The sequence below is a fragment of the Cucurbita pepo genome, chromosome 18 (genome assembly GCF_057944985.1).
Source record: "Cucurbita pepo subsp. pepo isolate OVF chromosome 18, ASM5794498v1, whole genome shotgun sequence".
NCBI lineage: Eukaryota > Viridiplantae > Streptophyta > Magnoliopsida > Cucurbitales > Cucurbitaceae > Cucurbita > Cucurbita pepo.
The window spans coordinates 9,426,268-9,451,174 of record NC_141815.1 but is presented as its reverse complement, the minus strand read 5'-3'; the positions used below and the strand labels follow the sequence as shown (position 1 = coordinate 9,451,174).

Here is a 24,907-nt window from a genome sequence, read left to right as displayed (position 1 = left end):
AAGATTTGATGTCATTATTAAAAAAAAAAAAAAAAAAATTGGTTTGGAGTGTTTTTGGTTTTTTCACATCATATATAGAATTTTTAAATAATGTGGACAGAATTTGTGGATTTTTGTGAAAAGAAAAATAGTATAAATCCTATAAATATATTTAATGGGAAAATTAAAATAATAATAATAATAATTATTAAGCAATGGTTTTTTTCCTCTGAAAAATCATAAACAATTAAAAACATGATATTATCGTGTTTTTTATTTAATTAGGAGATGTTTTATTATTTTATGAGAAGGGAGATAACTTTGTCGTGAAGAAATAATATTAATTGCACGTACACAAAAAACAATGGAAACCAATATTTTCAACATTTATTTAAATTTTTATCGAAAATCAATTGACAACGTGGTTTTTAAAAAATAAAACCCTACTTTCTACGTTTGAATAGAAACTGGGCCCTCAATGGGCCGACAGTCTACTTGGACCAATTCAATGGTGAAAGAACAAGGCCCACTTGGATACTAAAAAGTATCAATTTCTTGATTTAATTATTTTTACAATGTCATACTAAGCTATAGTCATAAATTATATTAAAAAGACAATAAAATTATTATAATAAATGTGGTTTAGAGTAAATAAAGATTAAAAATGTTATATTTTCGAAAATAAACAAAAGAAAAAAAATATTAAAAACGTTATTACAAAAACCTATATCTGACCGACAAACGGCAAACCCGGTATCCATTCGGTTCATTATAATATTGTTTAATTAAAGAATTGTTCTAATTTTTAAATATTTTATTTCAGTCTTTTTTTTTTCTTTTAAATAAATTTTAAATAAATTATCATTAATTTCTAATCAAATCAATCTCAATCTAATTTTGTTACATTTTCTTTTTGTCGTGACCGCTTGATATTTAAATTTTGTAATTATTTATTCTCATAAAAAAAATTTGTGTTATAATTAATTTTTATAGTTTTATATTTTTTTTTTTGTAATTAATTAATTAATTGATTTGTAAATGTAACAAAATATAAAATATAAAATTTAAAAGCTAAATGGTTATACGAAAAAAAATAGTATAAATTAAAAATTTAAAGAAGGTTGCTCAAGCAATGTAAAAATACTTAAGTTTGTTTATTTTAAGTATGGATGTGTTATTCTTCGACTAAGTCTAACATATAACATTTTTTTTCATGATACAAACAAAAGTTTGAATGTCTACGAACTCATATCACATTCACGTTTACACTATATTTATGTAAAACTACTTCATTTATGTCACGTTCATGTGCAAATGGGTTGTATTATATTCATGTAATTAATCATAATCAAAATAACCATTCTATCATATGCATGTTTGTTATGTAGCAATATATACATTAGCTCAGTTAAAAATATGGTTTATATAGAAAATAAATGATATTAACATTTTAAAACTTTATTTGCAGTCAACGAAATTTATTAAAAAGAATAAAATAGAGTTAAAAGGATTTATATATTAAAGATTTCTTTTTAGTTTACTAAAATTTGAGTTAAGGGAAGAACTGTGAAGAGGTATAGGCCAAGGTTGATGTGGCTAAACCAAGTTGAGTAGAGGTGTAGGTCAATATGGTAGGTTATATTGCTAGTTGGTTTGTCCGAGGTTAAAGTGTCCTTCAACGCATAAACTCTGACCTGCTTTTTCATTCTTAAATCAATATTGAATCAGAACAACGAATCATACATCATTTTAATCTACGGTGAAAATTACATAAAATTATTATTTTTAACGAGGCCAAAAATTTTGGAAGTCTTACCAATTTTATGTTTCAATGGAGACGTTTGATAAATGAAAGCGATGAATGAAAGCGAACAAAGGTCTATAAAACTAGGAGTTCATCTTAAAATCGTGTCGTCCTGTCCCTTTTCCTTTCCCAATCAATCGAAGATTCAGACACACATCACATATGCAACGGAACCAAACAAACAAACAAAGGAAAAAAATGAAGAAAACTTTCCTCAAAGAAAATGAGTAGGAAACGAGTCAACAATGGCTTTCAAAATTGGGAAAAACCCCACCCTACAATCCCATAAATAGTTGATACATGTTCAATCATCGGGTATATTTATATTTTTGTGAAATCTTACCTTGATATTCAAGAAACTAAATATTTTTTTTAAGAGCGTGGATACCTTTTTCTAATAAATGCGCTCTAAAATTATGAAGGTGACGACCACATGTAACTTACTAAAACGGACAATATTTACAAACGATAGGCTTGAGCTACTATTATTTTACTAGGTTTGGGTTGTTACGGGCTTCGGACTATTGGACAATATTTGCCAACCATGAATTTGAGTTGTTATGGACTTAGAGCTATTGGATAATATTTGATAAGGGTAAGTTTGGGCGGTTCGGTCAATTTAGTTTTTTTAATATATGTATAATAAACCTTAAATTTAACCATATTTACTTTTCTAATAAAATTGAAGAACTTTCTCTTTTAATAAATTAATAAAAAATCTCAATAAAATTTTTTAAAAATTTATTTTCAATTTTTTTTTTTATTCAAATTGATGTGGTAAAGAAAAAAACCTCCTTTAAAACTCAATTAAAAAAAAAAAACTAATTTGTTTCTAATATATATTAATTTATTAATATTGTAATTTGTTTGCATGAAGAGACGCAACCCAGCTGGTATCTGGCATCTGCCTTTCTTATAGCCTAATGCTATGTCTGTTAGGCTCTTGAAGAGACAAAACCCAATAAAGATTGGAAAAAAAGTTATCCCTTTTTAGGAATCCTTTCAAAAGTGTCCACGTTATTATCGTTGTTCTCTTAGAATCTCCAATAGAATTCAGCACTTTAATCCTGATTTGGTCATCAAAATTACATCAGCTTCCAGATAATATGGAACAATTCCTTAATTCCTTTTACCCAACAAATTAAAACGGAAAGACGAAGAAAGATGAAGAATTAGATTCTTTTTTTTATGGACACTTTCTGCAACAAATTAAAAGACATTATTCCCACTAGGGTCGTGAATAAATCTGATCTGTGTAGCTTAGACTCTTCGGAATGGTATGATATTATCCACTACGAGTATGCTTAGCTTTGGACTTTCCTAAAAAGTTTCATGACTTTTCTTTAGACTTCTCTATAAAGTTTCTATCGCTGTGTTTTGAGCTTCTCTAAAAAGAAGTATGATGTAAGATGAACTCCCTCCAAACTTTTTGTTTGGCCTACCAACCAACGAAAAGGAAAGAACTTTTATGATGGGAATCAATCAAAAATCCTTTTTTGTATCGTCGATCAACGCCTTTGCTTCATGCCTTGACTCATCTCTCTTTTTTTCTCTATATAAACTCCAATTCTACACATTCCTTTCTTTTCATGCCACGCAACACAACCCCTAATATATTACAATTCCCAGAACAAAGATTACAAGGGAGTGAGTGAAGAAAAACAAGATGTGTTACCCACACGATGTGCCGCCTCGGAGGGAGTTTTTGGATGTTCAATGCAATTGGGTCCTCTTGCATACGGCGGCGACGGCGGTTGAGAGTGGCGGTGGCGAGTCGGTGAAAAAGCGGTGCTTGTGCTCGCCGACAAGGCACCCTGGGTCGTTTCGTTGCAGGCTGCACCGAAGTGAGTACGTTTGGGTTGGGAGGCCGCGGACCGGCGGCGAGTGAATGAGTAATTGGTGTTTGAATCGCCGGAATGTAATTGCAGAAGAAAATGAATAGCAGTGGCCTTTAATTTGCTTGATGTTTTCAAAATTTTATGTTTTCGACTAATTTCCCATATGACGTGATTCCACATAAGGCAAAATTTTAGATTTATTTTTATTTCAGAATGTTTAATTCCCAAATGGGTAAGAAACTCTTCACACGAATGAACACAAAAGCATGAGTAAAGCACAGAATTTACTCTCATTATTGCAATGGCAACAACAGCCTAATACTACACAAAACAAATGAACTTTAACTTGTGTAAGAATCTGACTACATTATAAAAGCATAGTTTATAAGTAATAATCCACAAAGATATTCGGAACTTACTTTTTCTTTTAAATCTCTAGCATATGAACAATGGAGCTTAAACTTTCTGCGAGTAATATTAACACTCGAATTCAACAATATCACGGGCGTTCCCGCTTCCCAGTTTCAGCTTCACGTCACAAGAGTCATAATCAAACTGAACTACCATCTTTCGTTCACTGCAAATCCAAGGGGTTGTGAGGTCGTCATTTTGGCAGAAATATCAACAGAAAAGTATGCAAAATGATGAATTCTCACCTCAGGGTAGCAATCTTGATGCTCAATTGTTTGGCTATTTGTATCCACAAGTACCTCACATGATACTGTAGCCTGATGAGCATTAAGAATCAACATCAAAACAACAGGCATTGAATACATTAAAACTATTTATGCTGGATGTTCAGTTGGTGAAAGGGGCCACAGAATGAGATTTATACAAATGACACATTTCACTATTTGACATTTATACAGGAACGCCAGCAGTCTAACATAACATTATAATTACAGGGATTACAGGGATTCTTTTAACTCGGATGACATATTCCACTAGAAAAACATTCGAGGTCTATAAAAGAACACCAACAGCCTAAGATAACATTGTTATAATTGCGTTAAATGTAGGAATAGGCAGGGCACAATCAAATCAACGGCACGGTTCAAGTATAAAATCCAGAAGAAGATAAATGTTCTTCAAGCATTTTCCCAGTCAACAGCATAGCACAAAAATAACCAGTTTGATAATGATTTGGTTTTTGGTTACTGAAAATTAAGCTTCCTAGAGTCTTTCTTTTGATATGTTTTGAAAACCCATGTCAAGTTTTGAAAACTAGCTAATTTTTAAAAGCTTGTTTTTGTTTCTCAAATTTATCTAAGAAGTCAAATGCAGGGATGAAGTTCATTGTAAAGAAATTGTGAGAAAACAAACAAACTTCAAAATCCAATGGTTATCAATTGGGCCTATGCTTTTGGGAATGATTTAGGAGCTGCAACTTGCAGGACTAGAAATGGGTTCTAAAATTTCAAATAGTCAATCACAGAGTTGAGTGTTCTTTTCCAATTATCTGAACTTTCACGCTAAGAAACATGTAATCGCCGTCAAAACAGAACGAGCATTAATTAAAACGTGGTGATTTCAAACAAATGGAGTGTTCTTGCGGTGTATCCATTCAATGATTGCAAACTAATCAAACAAACAAAAGCTCAAATGTATAATGATGCTACCGCAATTTCGATCATTGAGAATGCGAGGCTCTAAAACGAATCAACATCGAACGAACTTACAATTCCGAGTAAAGATTTGACATATTGTTGGAAACAGAACACGATCAACATTACCTTAATTGGGAATTTGATAAAGAAAAGCCCCATGGATCCTTCCACTTCTGTCTCCGTATCGAAAGGAATTATACCCTTCCTCAGATCCTCAAGCAAGAAAAAGACATCGTGAATGATCTGTAACCCATTCAAATCGAGAGTGGCGTTCACGTAAGAGGAGCCTCGAGCAGAGACACGACCGCCATCAGAGCTCACAAATCCAAGTCGTCTTCCCCGGTAGCCGACCGAAACGCCAAGGTAATTGTAATCGAGAGAAAAAAAGTTCTTATTCCGAACCCTAACAGAAGCAGAGAAAGAAAGGTCAAGGACAACAGCAGGCAACAAACGGACATTCACCCCATTGAGTTTCAATCGAACGAGTTGGAGCGAGGGATCGGACGGGAAAAGTAGAAATACAACGGCGGAGAGGAGGAGGAAAGCGACGGAGTAGAGGGCACAGAGGCGAAGAAGCCGCCGGTGCCGGTAGAGAGGGGGACGATAGAGAGATAAAACGACAACGTTTTGCGGTGCAGTAGCATTTGCGGGAATAGGAGAGTAAGGAACAGGGATCGAACCGTCCTTAGAGCAGCTCATGCTTTGTTTTAGAGAGAATTGAAATGGGAACTGATTTTTATGAGTAACGTGGCGAAAACACTCGCCCCTCCCTAAGCTACCCGCCTCAGCCTATCAAGAATTTACACGTCCCAATAAAGCCTATGCCACAACTTTCAAATTACTTATTTGTTTCTAAACAATAATAATTGCGTTCAAATTTGTTATAATTTCTAAAGTTTTGAAAATTTTTCTAAAAACTAAAATATAAATTACAATATTCATTAATAGTGAACTTAAAATATTACAAATGATATTAGAGCTAGACACCGAACTGTATGTCAAAATGATATTGAACCCCCTTCTAAAAGATCTTTATTAGTCGTCTAAACTTCAAAAATGTTTAATAGATATCGATGCTGAGTGTCCTTATCCCATATTGATTAGAAAATGGCATAAAATAGACCTGTAACCGCTTAGGACGAATCACAAGCTATATACAACATTTTAAAATATATAAAAAAGAAATTTATGGAAATAATTAAAGCAAAATCCACCACTGTAAGTCACGGTCCAATCACAAGATGCCATCCCACTCTCATTATCGGCCCCTAGGTTAATGCTAATTGCTTTATATTAAAGCGTTCTTCCTTCACTCTCGTTGAAAGTATTAATACCATTTTTATTTTAGTTGATAATCACGGAAAGCAGTTCTTAAATCGTTACAAAAAAGAAAAGAAGGTTTTGGATAAATCTATATCCCAAATTTACATAAACCCTAAAATTGCTGTTCCATCATCAAAATCCGGTACAGTGAAGAGATACAAACGAAAAAGGAAACAGGAAACTTCAGCAGAAACCGGACTGAATAACTGAAATTAAAATCAAAGCATCGCCATCAAAACAAACAGACAAACAAGAAACTAATAGCGATCTGGAGAAGCAGAAATCGACTCTGATATTTAATAATACGAGTCGAGTGAGATCGCAATACATAAATATTTACAGAGGATTTTCATTACTTCTTTTTTTTCAAGCGAAATTTCGGATAGGTCGAGAATCAAGTAGATTCAACTGACTTGGGAGAAAGATCTGAGGTGTGAGAGGCGTCGGCCGAAGACGACGCAGTGGTCTTGGAGTGCCTGGTCCAGGGCAACGAATTGGAACGGTGGAGACGACAACGGAAGGATCCAGGATGAGTGGTGGGCGAGCAGAGGCATTGGCCTTTGGATGAACATGTGTGAGCCGCCACGCCGTCACCGTCGCCAACGCTTTTGGCGGAGGAAGGGATACTGATCCTGATTTTTCCGTGGGCTGACATTTTTGCAAAGCAATTTGGGAACAAGAGATGGGGATTTATATAAACGGGCGTGGTTTTGTGAGATTCCTGTATTTCCAGATCTGAAGCACTATGATGATGCCACGTGTAAATGCTACTTTCTCTATCACAATTATTTGAATAAATCTTTGTAACCAAAATTAAGTTTTTTTTTTCTTTTTTTTTTTTTAGTCATATTTTAAACAACATTGAAAACGCCATGGTTGTCCTAACTTAATGTGAGTATTAATTTGGGAAAGAAAAAATAAACCTAATGATTAAAAATGGAAAACAGGATGGAAAAATGGTTACTATGGGCCATTTCTTGTGGAATTGGCAACCCCCATTGATACTCACCATCTATGACACGACCCTAATTTAGACTCTAACTTGTTTAAACTCACAATCAGTAGATACTATCAATTTTGACCCATTACGTATTCGTGTCAGTCTCACAATTTTAAAATGTGTCGACTAGGGAGAGATTTTCACACTATTATAATGAATGTTTCGTTCCCCTCTCCAACCGATGTGAGATCTCACAATGGTTTGAGTAGCCAAGAAAGCATTCCGTATAAGGTTTGGAAACTGTTGGATGATGAAAATACCACATCTGCTAATTTAGAGAATGATCATGAGTTTATAAACAAAGAATACTATCTCCATTGGTACGAGGCATTTTGGAGAAGCGCAAAGCAAAGTCATGAGAGCTTATGCTCAAAGTGGACAATATCATACCATTGTGGAGAGTCGTGTTCATCTAACATGGTATCAGAGCCATGCCCTAAAGTTAGTCGTGCCAATAGATTGGTAAATCCTCAAATGTCAAGCCTCCTCGAAGGTACGAAGGCACGAAGGCAGTAAAAAATGACTAAGACTCTAAAGGAGTCGAGCGTCGATTAAGGGGAGGCATGACTAAGACTCTAAAGGAGTTGAGCGTCGATTAAGGGGAGGCGTGCTTTGTTCAAGGGGAGGTGTTGGATGATGAAAGTCTCTATTGAAAGAAGTGGAGTCGAGCCTCGATTAAGGGGAAACGTGCTTTGTTCAAGGGGAGGTGTTGGATGATGAAAGTCTCTATTGAAAGAAGTCGAGCCTCGATTAAGGGGAGGCGTGCTTTGTTCGAGGGGAGGTGTTGGATGATGAAAGTCCCACATCGGCTAATTTAGGGAATGATCATGGGTTTATAAACAAAGAATACTCTCTATTATTATACCATTGTGGAGAGTCGTGCTCATCTAATAGAAACCTCTACCCATAGACGTGTTTTAAAATCGTGAAGCTGACAGTGATAAGTAACCGAACAAAACGAACAATATCTATTAATGATGATCTTGAACTGTTACAAATGGTATTAGAAAAAAGTTTCCAATATTTGCCAGCTATCAACTTGAAGATCAAAAGTCAAAACTGACCATATTTGCAAGCATAAAACCTTGATTTAATTTGGTGGGTGCAGAAACTGAAGCTTCTCGTGTCTCGTGTGCAGTCCAACAGGTAGGTTGTCCTTGTCGAAATGGCCGAAACCGCCTCATTGCAGTGCAGGTCAAGAGAAACAGTTCTTTTTGTTTGTTTTTCATTCATACATCAGCGCATCGAAACCTGCGTTGGAGGTCCCTCAAATACAGAGCGGATTCTTATCTTCATGACTCTTTACAGATCACGAGAGTTCTAGCAGAATCACAAACCCACAAGAAACACAAGTGGATAGCCTCAGGTGAAAATGAAATGGAATGGCTTATGATTTATTTAAATGTTCTTAGAAGATAGAAGATAACACTTTATGGGCTGGGACAGAGGCGTGGCTTAGATGGCCGTGCAATACCCAGCCCAATACATCGAGAAACTTGCTACTTTCTTTTTCTGATACGACACTAAATATAAAGCTGCCATTTTGAATTACATCACCATGATGGCGAGGTACAGGGAGGAGCAGAGGAGGACGATGACAGAGCATTGTTAGTGTTAGAATCACTCCCAGAATTCCCCACAGACCTGGCGTTTCTCAATGTAACCGAACAAGCCTCAGCTGGGAGCTTCTTCATCGGCGTTAAAGGAGGCGTATTGGGGAGAGAATGGATGGTTGTCGAAGGACATGCTGCAATCTCGTCTTCCTCAGAAGAACTACATCTTTCCAATCTTGAGGGAGAGGAATTTGGTGTTTCAAATGGGGTGTCTTCTGCATCATTGGCATAAATGGGGTTTGAAATGTATATTAAATGGTCACTGTCACTGGAAGAACTGTCATTACAGGCAATGGCAGGGCTTAGTTTACTCTGAGCACAAGCTTTCAAAATGGGAAGATCAGGTGAGGATGGGGTCGAAATGAGCCCGATTCGACGAGGGCTTAGAGATGATTCATGGGTGTCAATAATGTCGATAACCCGATGAAGTTTAGAGCTTTGGCTCTTTGCTTCAGCTACATCTACATTGTTGTCTTTAACAACACAAGGGGGAAAAAGAAAGTTTCTTGGAGCACTAAGAACACCATGAGCATACAAGCTACTGAGAGAAATGACAGACCGGTTGTTGTCCCTGCAAGGGGCTGAAGGCAAAGACTGGGAGACGTTCCTGGCTGTTACGAGGGAGTCAGCAGGGGAGTTGGAGGTGGTGGTGGGCGGTGCAACTCGAAGGCTACGGCGGCGGAGTAACAGAGAGCAGTAGAGTTCAGCAAGCAACACAAGAATGAGGCTCAATACAATGGCAAGGCTCACGACCAATATCAGTGTAGCTCCTAATATCACCTTGGACGTTCCCTGCATCTTTCTCTCTCACTCTCTGAATCTCTAATGAAGTAGCTGAAGCTTGAAGGGAAGGCGGTAAATATGAGGGTGTACTGAAGGAAGGAGAAAGGGGGGATTTTTTTTAGGCGGGAACTAGTAACAGAGAGAGAGAGAGAGAGAGAGGTCAAAAAGGTCTTTTATCTAACACAGTTTTCAACCAAGAAAAAAATTGGCTGAAGAATGGTCAAATGTTAAATGATATTAGATCCTTAAAAGAAGACCAAAACGTCTGCAAGAATACAGAGTTTGGTCCCATAATGTTTTAAGACTTGAAAGAAGCTGTAGGAGTAAAAGGGGATGAAGAACTCGGGAGCAAGATGCATTTTTTAAACAAATAGGAAAAGAAAAGCTGTTCCTTTGTGGATGATGATGGGGCAAGCTGGGTAACACTAGCGACTCAGCTCGTGAATGGGGTTGGGTTGATCTTACATTTAGCTATCAACATCTGTATCATTTCAAATTTTGAAGTCGTACACTCGCTATTACAGGTCAAACAATATAAATCTTCAAAAAGCAATGATGACTATGGGACTATGGATGGGAGATATGACGAGATGCAGCTCACATACACGCAAAGCTATACAATGTGAAATGGGTAAAAGGTTCGTGGGAGAGGCAACCAAAAGAGGACAAAGATTTACCTTCCTCTCAAGGCTGCAAATCGGGCAGCCAAATCATCGTAGTCAGGTAATTTAGGATGAACATGTTTAGCTGCACTTGATCGGTCTGGTTGAAAGGAAATAGCTCGAGTATATACTTTGGTTGTTTCTGATGGACCCAGATGATGTTCAGGAGGTAGGGAAGCTGATCGAGCTGGTGGATGAACTGTGTCTGCCTGCTTATCAGCTTCATCTCTGCTTCTTAGATTCAAAGGGGACTTGGCAGAATCAGTACCATTTCCAAGAGAAAGATGATTTTTGGGTTTCCTTCTTATCTTTCCCGGTTCAAAGGTTGATGGTTTCTTACTATAATGTATCAAAAGCTTGTCTATTATCCTTTCTTCTTCATCCCTTTCATTCTCCTGTTCGTCTATTAACAGCTGCAAGCCTCGTTTATCATCCCTTCTCCTACTACTACTTCTTGACTTCTTTCTCACCGTTCGAATGTCCTCAGCATTGTCATCAACTGAATGACTTGAACGTGGCTTGTGGTGCCTTCTCCGAACTGATCTTGGTTTCGGCAGAGCGTCGGGAGGTATCCGACCACCAAAGAAACGATCCATTTCACCACCATGACTACTTGCTCTCAAAGGACTAATAACCTGCCTCTCATGGTCAGAATGGCGGGGTTCTAATTCGACACCGGTGGTCATTTCTGACTTGACACAATTGTTGTCATGGCTCCTATCCTTGTTATCCTTTCTTCTAGAGTTGGCCTTTACATATGGAGGAGGGAGGATACTGTTGAAGCTGGGCTTTGTATTTTGATGTTTATCCTCCTCAGCCTTCCCTTGATGAACTGCATATCCATGCCCAGTATGAGTATTGCCAGATGATGGCTCTTTAATGTTACTAGGAGCAAGACCTGGATTACTGTAAGGTGGAGATTTCAAGTAATTTGGAACTGTCCTCTCTCTGCCATTATGCACAACTCTTCCATCATCTACATCGCCCAATACTTCACTGGAAGAAGAACTGCCCATTCTACGAGGTCCGAAGGCAGAGCTCATCATCCCATTTCCAGCTTCATGCTTACTAGTTGGAGCAAGACCTGGATTGTTGTAAGGTGAAGACTTCAAGTAATCTGGAACTCTCCGTTCTCTGCCATTCTGCACAACTAGTTCATTATCTGCATCTTTCTGTACTTCACTCGAAGAAGAACTGCCCATTCTACCAATTCTAGCTTCATGACCTTTTTTCTCTCCATAAAGATTTATACGACCATCGGATTTCAAGATCGTCTCTTCTTCATCGTATACTCTATTCTCATGTCTGTGTCGGGGAAATTCTTGTTTCGGCTGAAACTTGAGTTCTTTTCCTCCTGCAATGGTACCATCACTAGGATTGAGGAATCTGTGCCTGGCATTTGCTTCCTCAAATTTTTCTTTGTATGACACACCACCATCCTTCACTCTTGGATCAATTGCCTTAGCATGGGAAGGACTTTTTTCTATTGCAGCATTGTGAGCTCCAAAATCTTTAGGTAAGCCCTGCAGAAGAAGGACATGGGAAGTTCAGATGTTGGGAAAGTTGAAAAATTGATACTTTAAAGGGTTCAGCTCGTTTCTTGCACGTTGGAAAGTAGTAAAATAAGGGAACGAGGTGCACCTGAGCATAGGCTGGGGGAGTGGACATTCTCTTCTCAAAGCCCACAGAATCCCATTTAATTGAAAATTCCAAAGCTATGTCTTGCAATAACTGAACTTTCTTCTCCAATGTGGAAGGCTTGGAAGCTAAATTCTCAACAAACTACAGAAATAGATTAGTGATTAGTCTCTCATTAAGAAAGATCCAGGAAACCTGAAGCTAGTTACTTGGATGTTACCTTCCGGTTCTCCAAATGTTCCACAGAAGTCCCAAACCTCTCCTGAAAGATTTGCCTGAGCTCGCGCAATTCTGGCAAATCCGAAAATCTAGCAGCAGCAAACATTAGAGATGCAATAGCCTCACAACATTCCTCTGGACATTCCCTGTAAACATGGCAGCTAGAGGGAATCAGACGAACATAAATTATCAAGTATAAAGTCACAAACAAAATTTGTGTAAAATGATATAACCGTTCTTAGCCAGCAACTATATAATCGACCAGTAAGACGACATGAAGTTATCGACATGCTCTTAAGCCAGAAACTATATAATCGACAAGTGTAAGACGACATGAAGTTATCTACATGCTTTTGAATGATATAAAGATATCCTCCCAGCTAATAAGCTATGAGATCTCACGTCAATTAGAGAAGGGAACGAGTAGAAACCTCTCCGACACGTTTAAAACTTTGAGGGGAAGTCTAGAAGGGAAAATCCAAAAAGGACAATATCTAACGGTGGACTTGGGCTGTTACATGAGCTTATCCGTGTGGAAATCTAATAAGTAATCAGAACACAAGCATGATTCAATACCTCTGCTTTTGCATGATTGGAAGATGCTTCAACACAGTATCACATGATTGCTCCACGAAATCATAACAGGACGAAATTGTTAATTCAACTAGAAGCCCCTCAGCCTGTTTCACACCATACAAGCAAAAGCAGCAGTTAGTTTGAGACAATTACTAGACAGATACCATAGACGTCGGCATAATAATCAGAGAATCAACAACAAAGTTTCTGAATCAAACACCACATAGATATGGTTTTCAGGCAAGAACAAACACCGACACTACATAAACAGATATTAATCCAAAAAAGATCATACACTGCTTATTTGAGCTTATACCCTAGGAGAATTAAAACATTTTACAATTCAAACGAAGGAAACAATTGTGTGACAAGAAAAAATAATACCCTTCCATAAGCATTAATATCCAGCCCATTTGCGAGTAGATCAGCAATATCTTTCTTCAGAAATTTCAGAGTTGCTTTCTTCTTCCTCCGAATCACATCGATCCGACTTTTGGTCAATTTAATCTGGGATTTGCTACAAATATCAAGAAAACAAAAACATCCCTTGTTTAAGCTCTCAAGAAACTCAAAAATGAAAAGGAAACAAAATAGATCGGAATTAATACCACTTGGATGTAAAGCCTCGGCCGAGAATCCCATCCAACATCTTTGGATCTTGAACTACCTACCACTCTTCAAGCTAAATACCTCAGCCCCCAAATACATCAGCAAAGCTGGAAGGAAGAGAGAGGAAGGGGGAAGGGATAGAGAGAGAGAGGGAGGGAGTGGAGTAAAAATGAAATAACAGAGCTGGGGAAAGAAGAGGAAGACGACGAAGCTACAAACACTCCACGGTGCCAGAAAAGGTATATCTTCCCCAAACCCCACTCAAGAGTGCCGTTCACTTTTTCAAAAAAAAAAAAACTCTCCCAAATACAAATTCTACAATTACAAAACTACCCTCGCCTTATCTCAAAAGACACGAACCCTCTCTCTAACCTGAATTTTAACGTTGGATGGGTATTTTCGGAATTCAAATCCTCGTCTCGGACCTACCCTGAAAATCGGCGAGTAAAGATGATGAAGAGGGAGAGATGGTGGCCGTTGGATGAGGTGACTTCGTCGTGGGGTATTGATGCTTAAGAAATGGGTTAATAAAACCGCGGCGTTTGGTCGAACCGTGCTGCTGAGCTGGACCGCAGGCGCTTCACGCTTTTGGTGTAATTTTGATGATTTGGATTTCTGGCCTTTGTTTTAAATGTTAGGTCTTTTAACGACCGTTATAACGACATGATGTGTTCTTTTTGACGTCGTTTGAATCAAACGACGCAACAAAACAGCTGTGGAAAGAATCTATTTATGTTTTTTTTTTTTAATTATTTAAATAATCTATTTATGCAATTAAAAGCTCATTTTTATCCCTTTTTACACGTTTGCATCAAATTAATGGCTTTTGATGGATAAGTATTACCATTCCCAATTGAAAGTATTAATTATTCCACTTTTTTTTTATTAAAAAAAATTAAAATTATTTGTATTTTGAGATAAAAGTTTAAAGTGACAATAATCAAATAATCAAATGCTTATTCAAAAAAAAAATATATATATATATATATGGTCCCTTGCCCAAAAGTGAAGTAACCCCATTTTCGATCTTATTTTTGCCTAATTCTAGCGTATGTAACAATATAATTTTCAAATTATGTATAATTAAGGGTCTAAAACACACTTTTCATACATCATATGAGAATTCTCAATTTTCAAATGTATTTACGAGAGAATAAATATATTGGTAGCTAATTAAGATAAAGATTACTAACGCTAATCAAAAGTTTAAGATTTTACGAAAAAAAAAAAATCTAATTTGATGCAATTGGAAACGGGGTAATTTAAATCTAAGACGAATATTTGAAACCGAGCAGTGGAATTGTCCTATGAAACACCCAATAAGAAATGGAAAATAATGGTTGTATACTTCCAATTTACACATTCTTAATGAATGCAACATAATATTTGTTTAAACGACAAACAGATTAGTTTAAAGCAAGATAAATGGCTTTATTCATAGGTGCATGAGGCAAAGTTCATAAAATATGGAAAGAAATTTGATATTAAATTGTGTAATGGTTGGGTTTGTGTCTGAAATAAAACAAAGAGTGGAGGACAGAAATGGTGGGAGCATGCGTGTCGGCGTCAGCAATAAGAACAGCCGACCACCGCTAAAATTGTCCAATAAATGATTGGAAATTGTTCTCCTTCCAAACAAATACTATTCTATTAATGTCAGTGTCATAAAGTATAACATTGAAGCAGGTCGTCGGCCGTAGCACCACCCTAAAACATTATATGGTTCTAACATTTTTCAGAGATTCTATGCTTCATTTCACAAACAAATGAGAAGAGAAGAAAAGAAAAAGAGATAACTTGGTCTGGTGGAAATGGATTCAACACAAGTCAGCAGATGCTATGATTTTGCAGCTTAACATTTCTCTCATTTATAAAGACATAGGACAGAGCCTAAACATGCGCGTAACATAATAAAGGTGAGTGAGGAAGAAGAAACCTAAGCATCATCAAAAGATTTAGAGAAAAATGAGAAATATTGATGTGAAATGACTCCCACGAACTTGAAAAGCCATTCAAAACAGAGTTTTTAAGTCCAAATTAAAGTGGGAATATGGTCTAAGACGTGAGATTGAAGAAGGGGAAGTGGGAGAGTGGACGCAGCACTAAGAAATTACGAACGAGAGAGACGCATTTGCCTAATGACAACAGAGAAAACAACAACCATAATATCGTTTTATTGTATGGTTTAGTCACAATCAAAGTAGTTTTCGAAGTATAACCCTTCAAAATAGTGCTCCCAATGGCATCAGAAAAGCCATCTAAACTCGAAGGGAAAAAATCGAGATGGGTCTCTGAAAAAGATGTACCTTTTTCTTCAGCGTCGTCTTCTTCCTTCTTTCTTCTTTTTTTCACCAAAAGCACTTCAAAAAGTTGACAAGAAAATGGAATAGGTAGTTTTCTCGATCAAGCAATTCATGCCGAATCAGTCTCTCCGAAACCATATGCTGAGGAAGAATGTCACTGTAAAAAAGCAAGGTTGAGATAGAGGCTGCAGGCTGGACAATTAGAGATAGTAGCAGCCTTACCAGTGACCTGAACAGAGTGGGAGTAAGATTCTGCGACCAAGAAGGGAAAAAGAGAAGGTTCATTGTTCAAAACCTGACAGCCGAGGATATAAGAAAACTAACCCAAGTATTGAATATCAGATACCTACGTGTTGTTATCAAACAAAGAAAAGAAAAGAAACTGAAGAATCAAGAAAGATGAAAAAGCTGGCTAATTGAAGTTGATAGTACATACCATGAGTTTGAATAAGAGAGGAAGCCAAAGCAGATGCCCTGTGGATGGATGATTCTTCAAAGGAGAGAAAAGCTGCAAATCATCAACTGCTGCCACTGGGACCTGCGCACTTTCAATATTTCTGGCAAAGAATGCAAGTTTGACTTGTATCCAAGAAGTTAGTTTGCAACCAACGAATTTTTAAAGATGGGGATTTTCAAGTACTTCTATTATGAATCCTGCAAAGTGAGAGCCACTATATACTAAATAGAAAGTGGGCATCTATAAAGTCAAAGGCTACATAAATCCAACCACAAGCATGCACCAGACAAATTTATACTTACTCTGAATTACACAATCATCTGTCATTTAGCCATAGCTAATAACGACGGGCTCGTGAGAAGGGGAAAGGCTTTTCACTAATAATTAATAATTGCATTCAGTCACGTTCTTGGAAAAACAACAAGGAGTCGCATTCAATATTAGTAATAATATATAAATAGAAAAGAAAAGAAACCAATTACAACAAATCGTTCTGGGATTTGTCATATAATAATGTGAAACGCCCTGTGCTGACCTGCGGCAGCTTCTAGAAATTTGCTCTGAAACAAAACTCAAATATAACAGCTGAAACATACTAAAATTGTGACAAGGAAACGGGTGAGAAGGCACATCATTCATGATAATTATTCGTAAAATAAACTGCCTAAAGTAGGGGTTGAAACTCCAGAGAATGGGAAATCCTAAAGAGATTTTTAATTTAATATAGAATTGCAATATCAGTAGTAGCAGTCAAACATGTTTGGTTCATAGTTGACTATCTCAGCTCATCGTCCCCTGGGGATATCTATTGCTTTCAGCCTATCAAAAAACAAAGTGAAGATGGAAAAGGGGAAAAAAACTCAAGGAGTTCTTCAAAATCATCTACTGCTTCTCGGGCTCATCTGGATTTTCCTTGTCAGGATTTTCCTCTTCTTCCTCTTTTTTCTCTTCCTCCTCCTCATCCTCCTCAGGGGGATCACACGGCAATGGTGGTGGCAATGGTGTTTTCATGGGGCTAAACTGAGGAAAGATGTCTGGCCTACGCCCTGGTTTTGGCCTCTCCCACTCCTGCAACCAAATAGTCAAGAAGCATTCAATGTAAAGAACAGCAGCTATAGCCTACTCAAGCACTTCATAGAATTTTCTAACTAGTTACTAACCAAACCTCGTTTGTCAGGTAAGAACATCAGCAATTTCGAATTAGAAAACGAATTGACCACCAAAAAATGCGCCCTTACAAAAATGATTCAAGATAAATTTATGAACAACCTGATGATGTCAGTTGATTTTCCAAAATCATCAAGTAGAAACCCGGCAGAAGAACAGAAAACAAATTGAACAAACAAAACACCCCCAAAACTGAAATGGCAAAGTATCAATATAACTATTAAATTGCGCGACAAACAATCGTGAGGACTGCCAATATCTTCCTTCGATCTCAGTTCAACAACTAAAGTGCAATAGCATTTACTCAGTGCAATACAATCGACAAGAACTATCACAGATATGAAGTCAAAATATCCAGGCTACAAATTATGGCCCATTCTCATGAAATCTGTGACAATGCAAATAAGTAAATATTATAATGGTTGGTGCCCCTCGTCCAAAGATAGAAATCGCCCATTTTCAATTGAGCTCAAGGGATGGATACTTTCCATGGAAAATGCAGACATAGCCGAAACAAGCAGACAGGTACAGTTGCGGGAAAAACCTGGCAAGATAACTCATGAACAAGCATTTTAAACAACCTTCAGAGACAAAATTTAACAATAATTATATAAAATCCTAGGAAATGCTCCAATTATCCACCCAACTTAATCTAACAAATATACTAGCTAAGCTACATAAAAACGGTAAGCATAATCTCCATGAACGAGAAGCAAAAACATTAAAATCCTACGAAAAAGAGCTCCGTTACAAACCGAAAACATCAAACACGCAAGGAAAGGGTGAGAAAGATACAATTGGGAAATCGAGTGGATTGCGACGAGTGATCTTCTCTTCCTCCGGGGCCATTCGAACCACATGCCTCCCCGTTCTCCTTCTAACAATAATCAAATTAGAAGTCGAAATGGGCTTGTTCGGGAAAGAGAATCTGCAGCCGCCAAAACAGCAACTATGACTAGTAGAAGATGAAGAGGATATTGGTAGATAAGCCGCCGACGGTAAGACTAGGGTTTTAGAGCTGAGCAGGCATATCGACGCCATGATCTTCCTCTTCCCCTGAGGTGACTGATAGGGTCTTACTGAATCTCCTGGTGGCTGATTCCACCGAAATCAAATAGCCGCCACAAGTGATGTCCGACTCCGGACCGCCTCTTATTTTCTTCTCCACAGCGCAGCGCGGTGTTTGTTCCACTAAATTATCCTTCAAATTTTATGAAATAATCGAATTCCGAAATTTCTCAGAATTATCGACTAAAATAAAATTGCATCCTTTTTTTTTTTTTTTTTTTTTACCGCTTCTCTTACCATTTTCTTAATTGTAAAATATGAAATAAATAATTATATCATTTAAACTTTTATACTTTATAAATGCCTCAATTCTAGATTTCTCCTGGTTGTCTATCGCGTTAAGGGTATGATAGTGGTCGACACCAATCAAATCCCACAACAATAATAGACAGAGTGGTAAGGAGATAATCGATTATTAAGTGCCAACAAAATCTTGCATTGACTAAGAAATAGAGACGATATCCTTGCATTTTGGATAGTTTAAGACAACGGACTCTCTACATATCTTCGATATTATTGACGATTGAGTCCAAAACTTTGAACGAGCCGATCTCCCCTATGAGGGACTAATTCCGGAATTATCGAAAATAAAACATGTGGCCCAAAAGATGCCTACCAATTTACCAAACATGAACCACGCCACTCTGTTCAATTCAATTCCAATTTCACCCCATCATTCCTAAACAAGTTAATTGAATGCATTCATTGGACGCTACGTGGAGGAAGGGGATGATAAGGATGATCCAAGAATGAGGAATCCAATGGCTGAGATTTGGCTGTGACTTGGAGATGGTCACCGCGCATGGAAGTGGGCCACCACTACCACATACAACGTGACAGCCATCACCAATGTCTCAGTCTTTACCCAAAAGACAAAACTCATACTTATTCTCTATATAATAATATATATTAATTTCTCTCACGAGATATGAAACTCAAGTGGCACGTGATTCACTTGCCCTACACGCGCGAGTGGTGGAGCACAATATTTTTACACCCAATAAATATACCAAAACTCTAATTATTAAATATTTTTCACGTATTTGTTATTAAATATTTGACATTATTGGAAAAAATAAATGAATTAGCTACTTGGGATCGGCTACATTCAATAATTTTATGGAATATTATTCGGGTAAAAAGTTTAAAACAGCCGGACCCCGCCACTCCCCGGTCTCCCTCATTCAAAATCGCGTGAAATACACTCGCGCTCTCGTAAAGTCTTCTCCCTCTCTGTACGTGACTGAGCGACTATTATTGTACTCTTTTTTTTTTTTATTTCTCTCCACTGTCCAGCGCCCACATACCTTCAAACACGCCCCCTTCGAACTTTGAATTCCGTTCTCATCGCCTTCCCACTTCTCAGTTTCTTCACCTCTCGGATTCCCCCGACATCCACTCCGATTGCCAAGATTCTACTCTCCCTTCCATTCCTGCCCTCTTTTACTCTGTTTTCACTCTCCAGATTGTAGTATTGAGTACTGGGTTTGGCTGAAGATAGGATGAACGCGACCGGGAGACAGATTTCAAGATCTAATCCCACGGTGCACCACAAGCGTCAGCATTCCGATAATGCTATTGACGCCTTTTACTCTTATGGGAGATCTAATCTTTCTCATGTACACGAGCGATTGTTTTGTTATTTGATTTCTATGCCCTTTGTTGTAGGAACTGTGTTTCTCATTTTTTGTTCTTTGGGGTTTTAGGATTTTGGGTCGAGGGCAAGCAGGGGAATGCAGAGGAGTTTCAATGATCTTGGCTCTGCTGATGCTTTGACACCACAGGCTCGGTCCCGGTCGTCGAGCATGAGGAAGAATGCGGATGAGATGTTGCTTCCCACCCATTACAGCCCTGGTCTCCTCGATCTTCATGCTTTTGATACTGAATTGTTACCTGAGGTTGGATTTGGTTCATTATTTTTACTTTTTTCTCTTTCAAATGCACATTGGTTTGAATTCCCGTAGTATGCGGATGCCGCTTTGCTATTTGTTAACGTGGGTCTGTTTGATGCCTTCTGTGTCTTTTGGATTAAGGGGTCTATCTCATTTCTCACGTTTTCTTGTTCTCTTTTGCGGAGTTACATAACTAAGAAATTTAAGTTAGAGAGCATGCTTTGGTCAGTGTTTGATCCATTTTCCCAATTTAAATTGCTTGTAAGTCCTGTAATTGCTGAATCCTTTAAATTTGATTCCAGTTTGAGTCAATTGAATCATATAATTTATGGATCGGAATTGAGCCTTGTGATTCCAAGTTGATTTCTTTTCATTCTAATAAAGTTTGTATGAAATTAAAGATTGATGAATTTGAAGAGAATATAGTGAAATGGATGCTTTTAATTGAACCAAATTTGATCACATGGTATGTATGATTCCTATATCTAATAAAATAATACCTCCTTTGTTAAGTTAATTATTGCTACACCCTCAACTCTTGAGGTTGTCCTTTGGGATTATAAATAATGGAATCCAATTGTTCTTGTATTGTTAATATCAATATTTGCATCAGTATTGTTCTAGATTCAGAATCCTGGATTGGAATGGCATCCAGCGGGGGAGCACTATCCTCTAAATTTTCACATGCTCCGAATGAACAAATTATGAATCGTATATGGCTTCATTTTTACTGCGTCATTTACTTCATTTTGTCAGGCAGCTTACAATGACTCGGAGCCACTTTTTGCTGCCAGCAAGTTACCTAATAGGCCTGGAGGTGCATCTGACAATAATCTTCTCAAAAGCATCTCAGTTGACAAGGAAAGAACCAATAATGTTGCTAAGATCAAAGTTGTGGTATGTCTCTTCGATACCATCTTAATGCAGCTGTACTTGAAATAATAGTGCCTTCTCCTTTTATGGTACCTGTTTTTCCTCAAAGTGATATGAAAATGAAAAGGGTTGAAGAATAAGTTTCTTTTTTGTTGTCTTTTGGTGAAAATGTCGATAGGCTGTGGGAGAGTTGTGATGGTCTACCTTTCCTCATAGAGCATAGGGAGACTCTTTGAATTGAATCCATTATATAGTATAATTTTCTTCATTACAGGTTCGTAAGAGACCGTTGAATAAAAAGGAAATGACAAAGAAAGAAGAAGATATAATCACGATAGAGCGAATGCCGAATTCCCTGACAGTTCATGAAACAAAATTTAAGGTAAGTGTCTGATCATCTAGTTTCAATATAGCAACATGTTATGTTTGAATTGCTTGTATGAGTAAGCCACGAGACATTTTTTCTTTTTTCTCTCCTAAAATATATTGCATCTGCAGGTAGACTTGACAGAGTATATTGAGAAACATGAATTTGTTTTTGATGCGGTACTGCATGAAGGCGTTTCAAATGATGAAGTAAGTACAAGTCATGGATGAATACCATTTTGAAATGGAAAATCTATTTGATTTCTAAACATTCTCTTTTGTTGTGCAGGTATATTCCGAAACTGTGGAACCGATAGTTCCCCTTATTTTTAACCGAACAAAAGCAACTTGCTTTGCTTATGGGCAAACAGGCAAGGTTTTAAATTTCATGCAATTTTGTAAGAGTGTTAGAAACCTAAGATTTCTCGTGGTAAAAGTATTTGTTCGTGCTGTTGTTTATCTTGTTTCTTCTATGCTTCGTTTATGTCACTATACTTAACTCGAAATACATTGATATGCTCGTTCAGGTAGTGGAAAAACATATACTATGCAACCACTGCCTTTAAAGGCGTCTGAAGACATTTTAAGATTAGTGCACCACACACACCGGAATCAGGGCTTCCAATTATTTGTCAGCTTCTTTGAGATATATGGAGGGAAACTTTATGATCTCCTCAACGAAAGGAAGTAAGTTCGATGAGATTTAGCAGAAAATGTATGAATTCAGTTCATTTTCTTGAATGTATCATCATCGTGCAGAAAGCTTTTCATGAGGGAAGATGGAAAGCAACAAGTATGCATTGTGGGGTTGCAAGAATACAAAGTTTCTAATGTCGAGACGATCAAGGAATTGATCGAGCGGGGAAATGCCTCAAGAAGCACTGGTACAACCGGTGCAAATGAAGAATCCTCCAGATCACATGCTATACTTCAGCTTTGCATTAAGAGATCAGTAGATAGTTCGGAAACAAAGCCTGCTCGACTTGTAGGAAAGCTGTCTTTTATCGACCTTGCAGGAAGTGAACGTGGTGCAGATACTACAGATAATGATAAACAGACAAGGTCTGAATTTTCTTTTCAGAAAACTGGTTGCAATCATGTAATGGACCTTAGAGTACTTTAAATTCAGTCTGATTTAAGAAGCAAAAGTTAATAGATTTTTCTCTTACTCCCTCCCTCCCTCATGTTGTGTGATTGACTTGGAAGTATTTGTGTTGCAGAATCGAAGGTGCTGAAATTAACAAAAGTTTGCTTGCTCTCAAGGAATGCATTAGAGCTCTTGACAACGATCAGGGTCACATTCCTTTCAGAGGCAGTAAATTAACTGAAGTTCTTAGAGATTCATTTGTCGGTGACTCACGCACTGTTATGATATCATGTATATCACCGAGCTCGGGGTCATGTGAACATACTCTCAACACACTAAGATATGCTGACAGGTGCGTTCTTTTCTGAGATATTACAATGGTATTTTCAAATATCTGTTAAATATGTGTCCCTTCAGGGTAAAGAGTCTATCTAAAGGGAGCACCACAAGGCGGGATCCTCTATATTCATCTTCAAATGTTCGAGAATCGACGGCCTCTCTGTTCTCGTCCTCATTACCCACCGAGCCATCCTTTGAGAATAACAAAACTAATTTACCAAATGACAAGAACAGATTTGGTTGGTCCAAACAGAATGAAAGGGAAGGTACTCCACCGTTGAACGTTGAATGCGTTCCTAGCAACAGGGCAGACATAGCTTTGCCTCATCACAAAAGGCAGCCAAGCTTTCAAAATGACTTCACTGAAGATGATATTGGTTACCCTGAGCAACTATATGAACAGGAGAAATCATCATGGACGAACACCAAAATAACCGAAACTCGTCAAGTGCCAGGCTTTATCAACCAGAAGAAATTAATTAATGAAGCAAACCGAAGGGATGTACCTTATGTCGAGACTGACTCTCATTCGGATGATGACCTCGATGCCCTTTTGAAGGTAATAATGTTGTGAATATTGAGCATCAAACTTTCATAGCAATCATCCAACTCTAAATGACATCCTACAACTATGTCTTCATATTAGGAAGAAGAAAGCCTTGTTACTGCTCATAGGAGACAGGTGGAGCAGACAATCGACATCGTCCGAGAGGTTTGCAATGCTTTTCTTTCTTATTTCGAACGTTATACACTGCCACCATTGGCAGCCAGTTTAAACCATGTGTAATCTTGCTTGCATATGCAGGAGATGAACTTGCTTGTTGAAGCTGACCAACCCGGAAGCCATCTAGATGACTACATCCATAAATTAAACGTCATTCTATCACAGAAGGCCGCAAGCATTTTTCAGCTGCAGGCTCAGTTGGCTCAATTTCAGAAACGTTTAGATGAGTACAATGTTTTGGTGGCACCCTCCAGCAACTGAAACAAACCTAGAGCCAGACAGACACTACCCATTTTTTCCCTCCAAAAAAATCTTCTTTTACACAGGCCCGAGGGAGTCGGTCGATCGAGGTCAGTTAATATCGATATGAAATGGTTCATGCATGGCGTGGGGGATCGACAAACGGCCAATCTTTTCCCTCAGAGGTGGTTTCAGCTTTCTTTGATTGTACAGAAGATTTATTTCCTGTCTATAGTGTTTGTTTTATATTCATGGATGTTTTCTCTCCCTCTGAGCTCTACTGCTGCTGCTATTACATGACTGAGCAAGAACAATCAAGAAAAACTAATACACATTCTTGTGTTGAGTTATACTTGAGTTAATACTTGAGCTGACATGTTGATTTGTGAGCTCCCAGCCTTGCTAGAAGGTTACACATGATTCTGCTGAGTGGGTTTAATGGATTTAATAAAGGAAAGTAGGTAAAGTAGGTGGAAAATCAGTCACATGAACAGTCAAAACTACGATATTGACCATGTAGATCTGATCTGTGTGCTAATTGAGTTGTTTATCAAACTTGGACCTTAAGCTAAACATAGATAAGCTCTTTAATCTGTTGTTTTGTTTTTAATCACCAAATCAACCAATCTGCTTCACTCATTTGGATTAGCTCAATCTTTAACTAAAATGACAGCGAAGTGTCTCGATTTCATGCATCTCCTAGAATTTGCAAGAACCAAGTTAGAAGTAATAATTCACCC

The 24,907-nt window shown here is 37.6% G+C and overlaps 5 protein-coding genes and 1 long non-coding RNA gene across 6 annotated transcripts; 1 reads left to right on the top strand and 5 right to left on the bottom strand.

The window, feature by feature from the left end:
- Positions 1 to 3,800: 3,800 nt before the first annotated feature.
- Positions 3,801 to 5,960, bottom strand: LOC111779657 (uncharacterized). Its single transcript, XM_023659758.2, has 3 exons — positions 5,355 to 5,960; positions 4,278 to 4,349; positions 3,801 to 4,198 (listed from the first exon to the last, which is right to left on the bottom strand). The coding sequence occupies exons 1-3, from the start codon at positions 5,925 to 5,927 to the stop codon at positions 4,196 to 4,198; spliced, it is 648 nt and encodes a 215-aa protein (XP_023515526.1). The 5' UTR covers positions 5,928 to 5,960; the 3' UTR covers positions 3,801 to 4,195.
- A 2,958-nt stretch (positions 5,961 to 8,918) lies between these two features.
- On the bottom strand, positions 8,919 to 10,144 carry LOC111780057 (uncharacterized). The gene has a single exon (XM_023660319.2). It carries the CDS (start codon positions 9,960 to 9,962, stop codon positions 9,105 to 9,107), a length of 858 nt encoding a protein of 285 aa, XP_023516087.2. The 5' UTR covers positions 9,963 to 10,144; the 3' UTR covers positions 8,919 to 9,104.
- Positions 10,145 to 10,413: 269 nt separating this feature from the next.
- Positions 10,414 to 13,927, bottom strand: LOC111780056 (Regulator of Vps4 activity in the MVB pathway protein). Its single transcript, XM_023660318.2, has 6 exons — positions 13,651 to 13,927; positions 13,427 to 13,559; positions 13,043 to 13,146; positions 12,468 to 12,612; positions 12,251 to 12,391; positions 10,414 to 12,132 (listed from the first exon to the last, which is right to left on the bottom strand). Exons 1-6 carry the CDS (start codon positions 13,689 to 13,691, stop codon positions 10,621 to 10,623), a joined length of 2,076 nt encoding a protein of 691 aa, XP_023516086.2. The 5' UTR covers positions 13,692 to 13,927; the 3' UTR covers positions 10,414 to 10,620.
- A 1,873-nt stretch (positions 13,928 to 15,800) lies between these two features.
- Positions 15,801 to 16,384, bottom strand: LOC147787342 (uncharacterized). The gene is made up of 2 exons (XR_015413693.1): positions 16,177 to 16,384; positions 15,801 to 16,111 (listed from the first exon to the last, which is right to left on the bottom strand). It is a non-coding gene; the product is annotated as an uncharacterized LOC147787342 (long non-coding RNA).
- A 719-nt stretch (positions 16,385 to 17,103) lies between these two features.
- On the bottom strand, positions 17,104 to 18,789 carry LOC111780429 (uncharacterized). The gene is made up of 2 exons (XM_023660835.2): positions 18,374 to 18,789; positions 17,104 to 17,479 (listed from the first exon to the last, which is right to left on the bottom strand). Exons 1-2 carry the CDS (start codon positions 18,617 to 18,619, stop codon positions 17,294 to 17,296), a joined length of 432 nt encoding a protein of 143 aa, XP_023516603.2. The 5' UTR covers positions 18,620 to 18,789; the 3' UTR covers positions 17,104 to 17,293.
- Positions 18,790 to 19,921: 1,132 nt separating this feature from the next.
- On the top strand, positions 19,922 to 24,517 carry LOC111780330 (kinesin-like protein KIN-13B). The gene is made up of 12 exons (XM_023660703.2): positions 19,922 to 20,265; positions 20,353 to 20,544; positions 21,295 to 21,435; positions 21,686 to 21,793; positions 21,910 to 21,987; positions 22,067 to 22,148; positions 22,305 to 22,464; positions 22,537 to 22,839; positions 22,998 to 23,216; positions 23,282 to 23,762; positions 23,850 to 23,915; positions 24,009 to 24,517. The coding sequence occupies exons 1-12, from the start codon at positions 20,149 to 20,151 to the stop codon at positions 24,186 to 24,188; spliced, it is 2,127 nt and encodes a 708-aa protein (XP_023516471.2). The 5' UTR covers positions 19,922 to 20,148; the 3' UTR covers positions 24,189 to 24,517.
- The last annotated feature ends 390 nt before the right edge of the window (positions 24,518 to 24,907 follow it).

Coding starts and splice junctions, on each gene's coding strand:
- LOC111779657 (XM_023659758.2), bottom strand. CDS start 5,927: ATGAGCTGCTCTAAGGACGGTTCGATCCCTGTTCCTTACTCTCCTATT. Junction 4,350..5,354: donor TTATCAAATTCCCAATTAAG/GTAATGTTGATC, acceptor AATGCTCATCAG/GCTACAGTATCATGTGAGGT.
- LOC111780057 (XM_023660319.2), bottom strand. CDS start 9,962: ATGCAGGGAACGTCCAAGGTGATATTAGGAGCTACACTGATATTGGTC.
- LOC111780056 (XM_023660318.2), bottom strand. CDS start 13,691: ATGTTGGATGGGATTCTCGGCCGAGGCTTTACATCCAAGTG. Junction 13,560..13,650: donor CGAGGCTTTACATCCAAGTG/GTATTAATTCCG, acceptor TGATATTTGTAG/CAAATCCCAGATTAAATTGA. Junction 12,133..12,250: donor CTCCCCCAGCCTATGCTCAG/GTGCACCTCGTT, acceptor CTTCTTCTGCAG/GGCTTACCTAAAGATTTTGG.
- LOC111780429 (XM_023660835.2), bottom strand. CDS start 18,619: ATGGCGTCGATATGCCTGCTCAGCTCTAAAACCCTAGTCTTACCGTCG. Junction 17,480..18,373: donor ATCCACTCGATTTCCCAATT/GTATCTTTCTCA, acceptor ATTTGGTTGCAG/GAGTGGGAGAGGCCAAAACC.
- LOC111780330 (XM_023660703.2), top strand. CDS start 20,149: ATGAACGCGACCGGGAGACAGATTTCAAGATCTAATCCCACGGTGCAC. Junction 22,465..22,536: donor GATCTCCTCAACGAAAGGAA/GTAAGTTCGATG, acceptor ATCATCGTGCAG/AAAGCTTTTCATGAGGGAAG. Junction 22,840..22,997: donor GATAATGATAAACAGACAAG/GTCTGAATTTTC, acceptor TTTGTGTTGCAG/AATCGAAGGTGCTGAAATTA.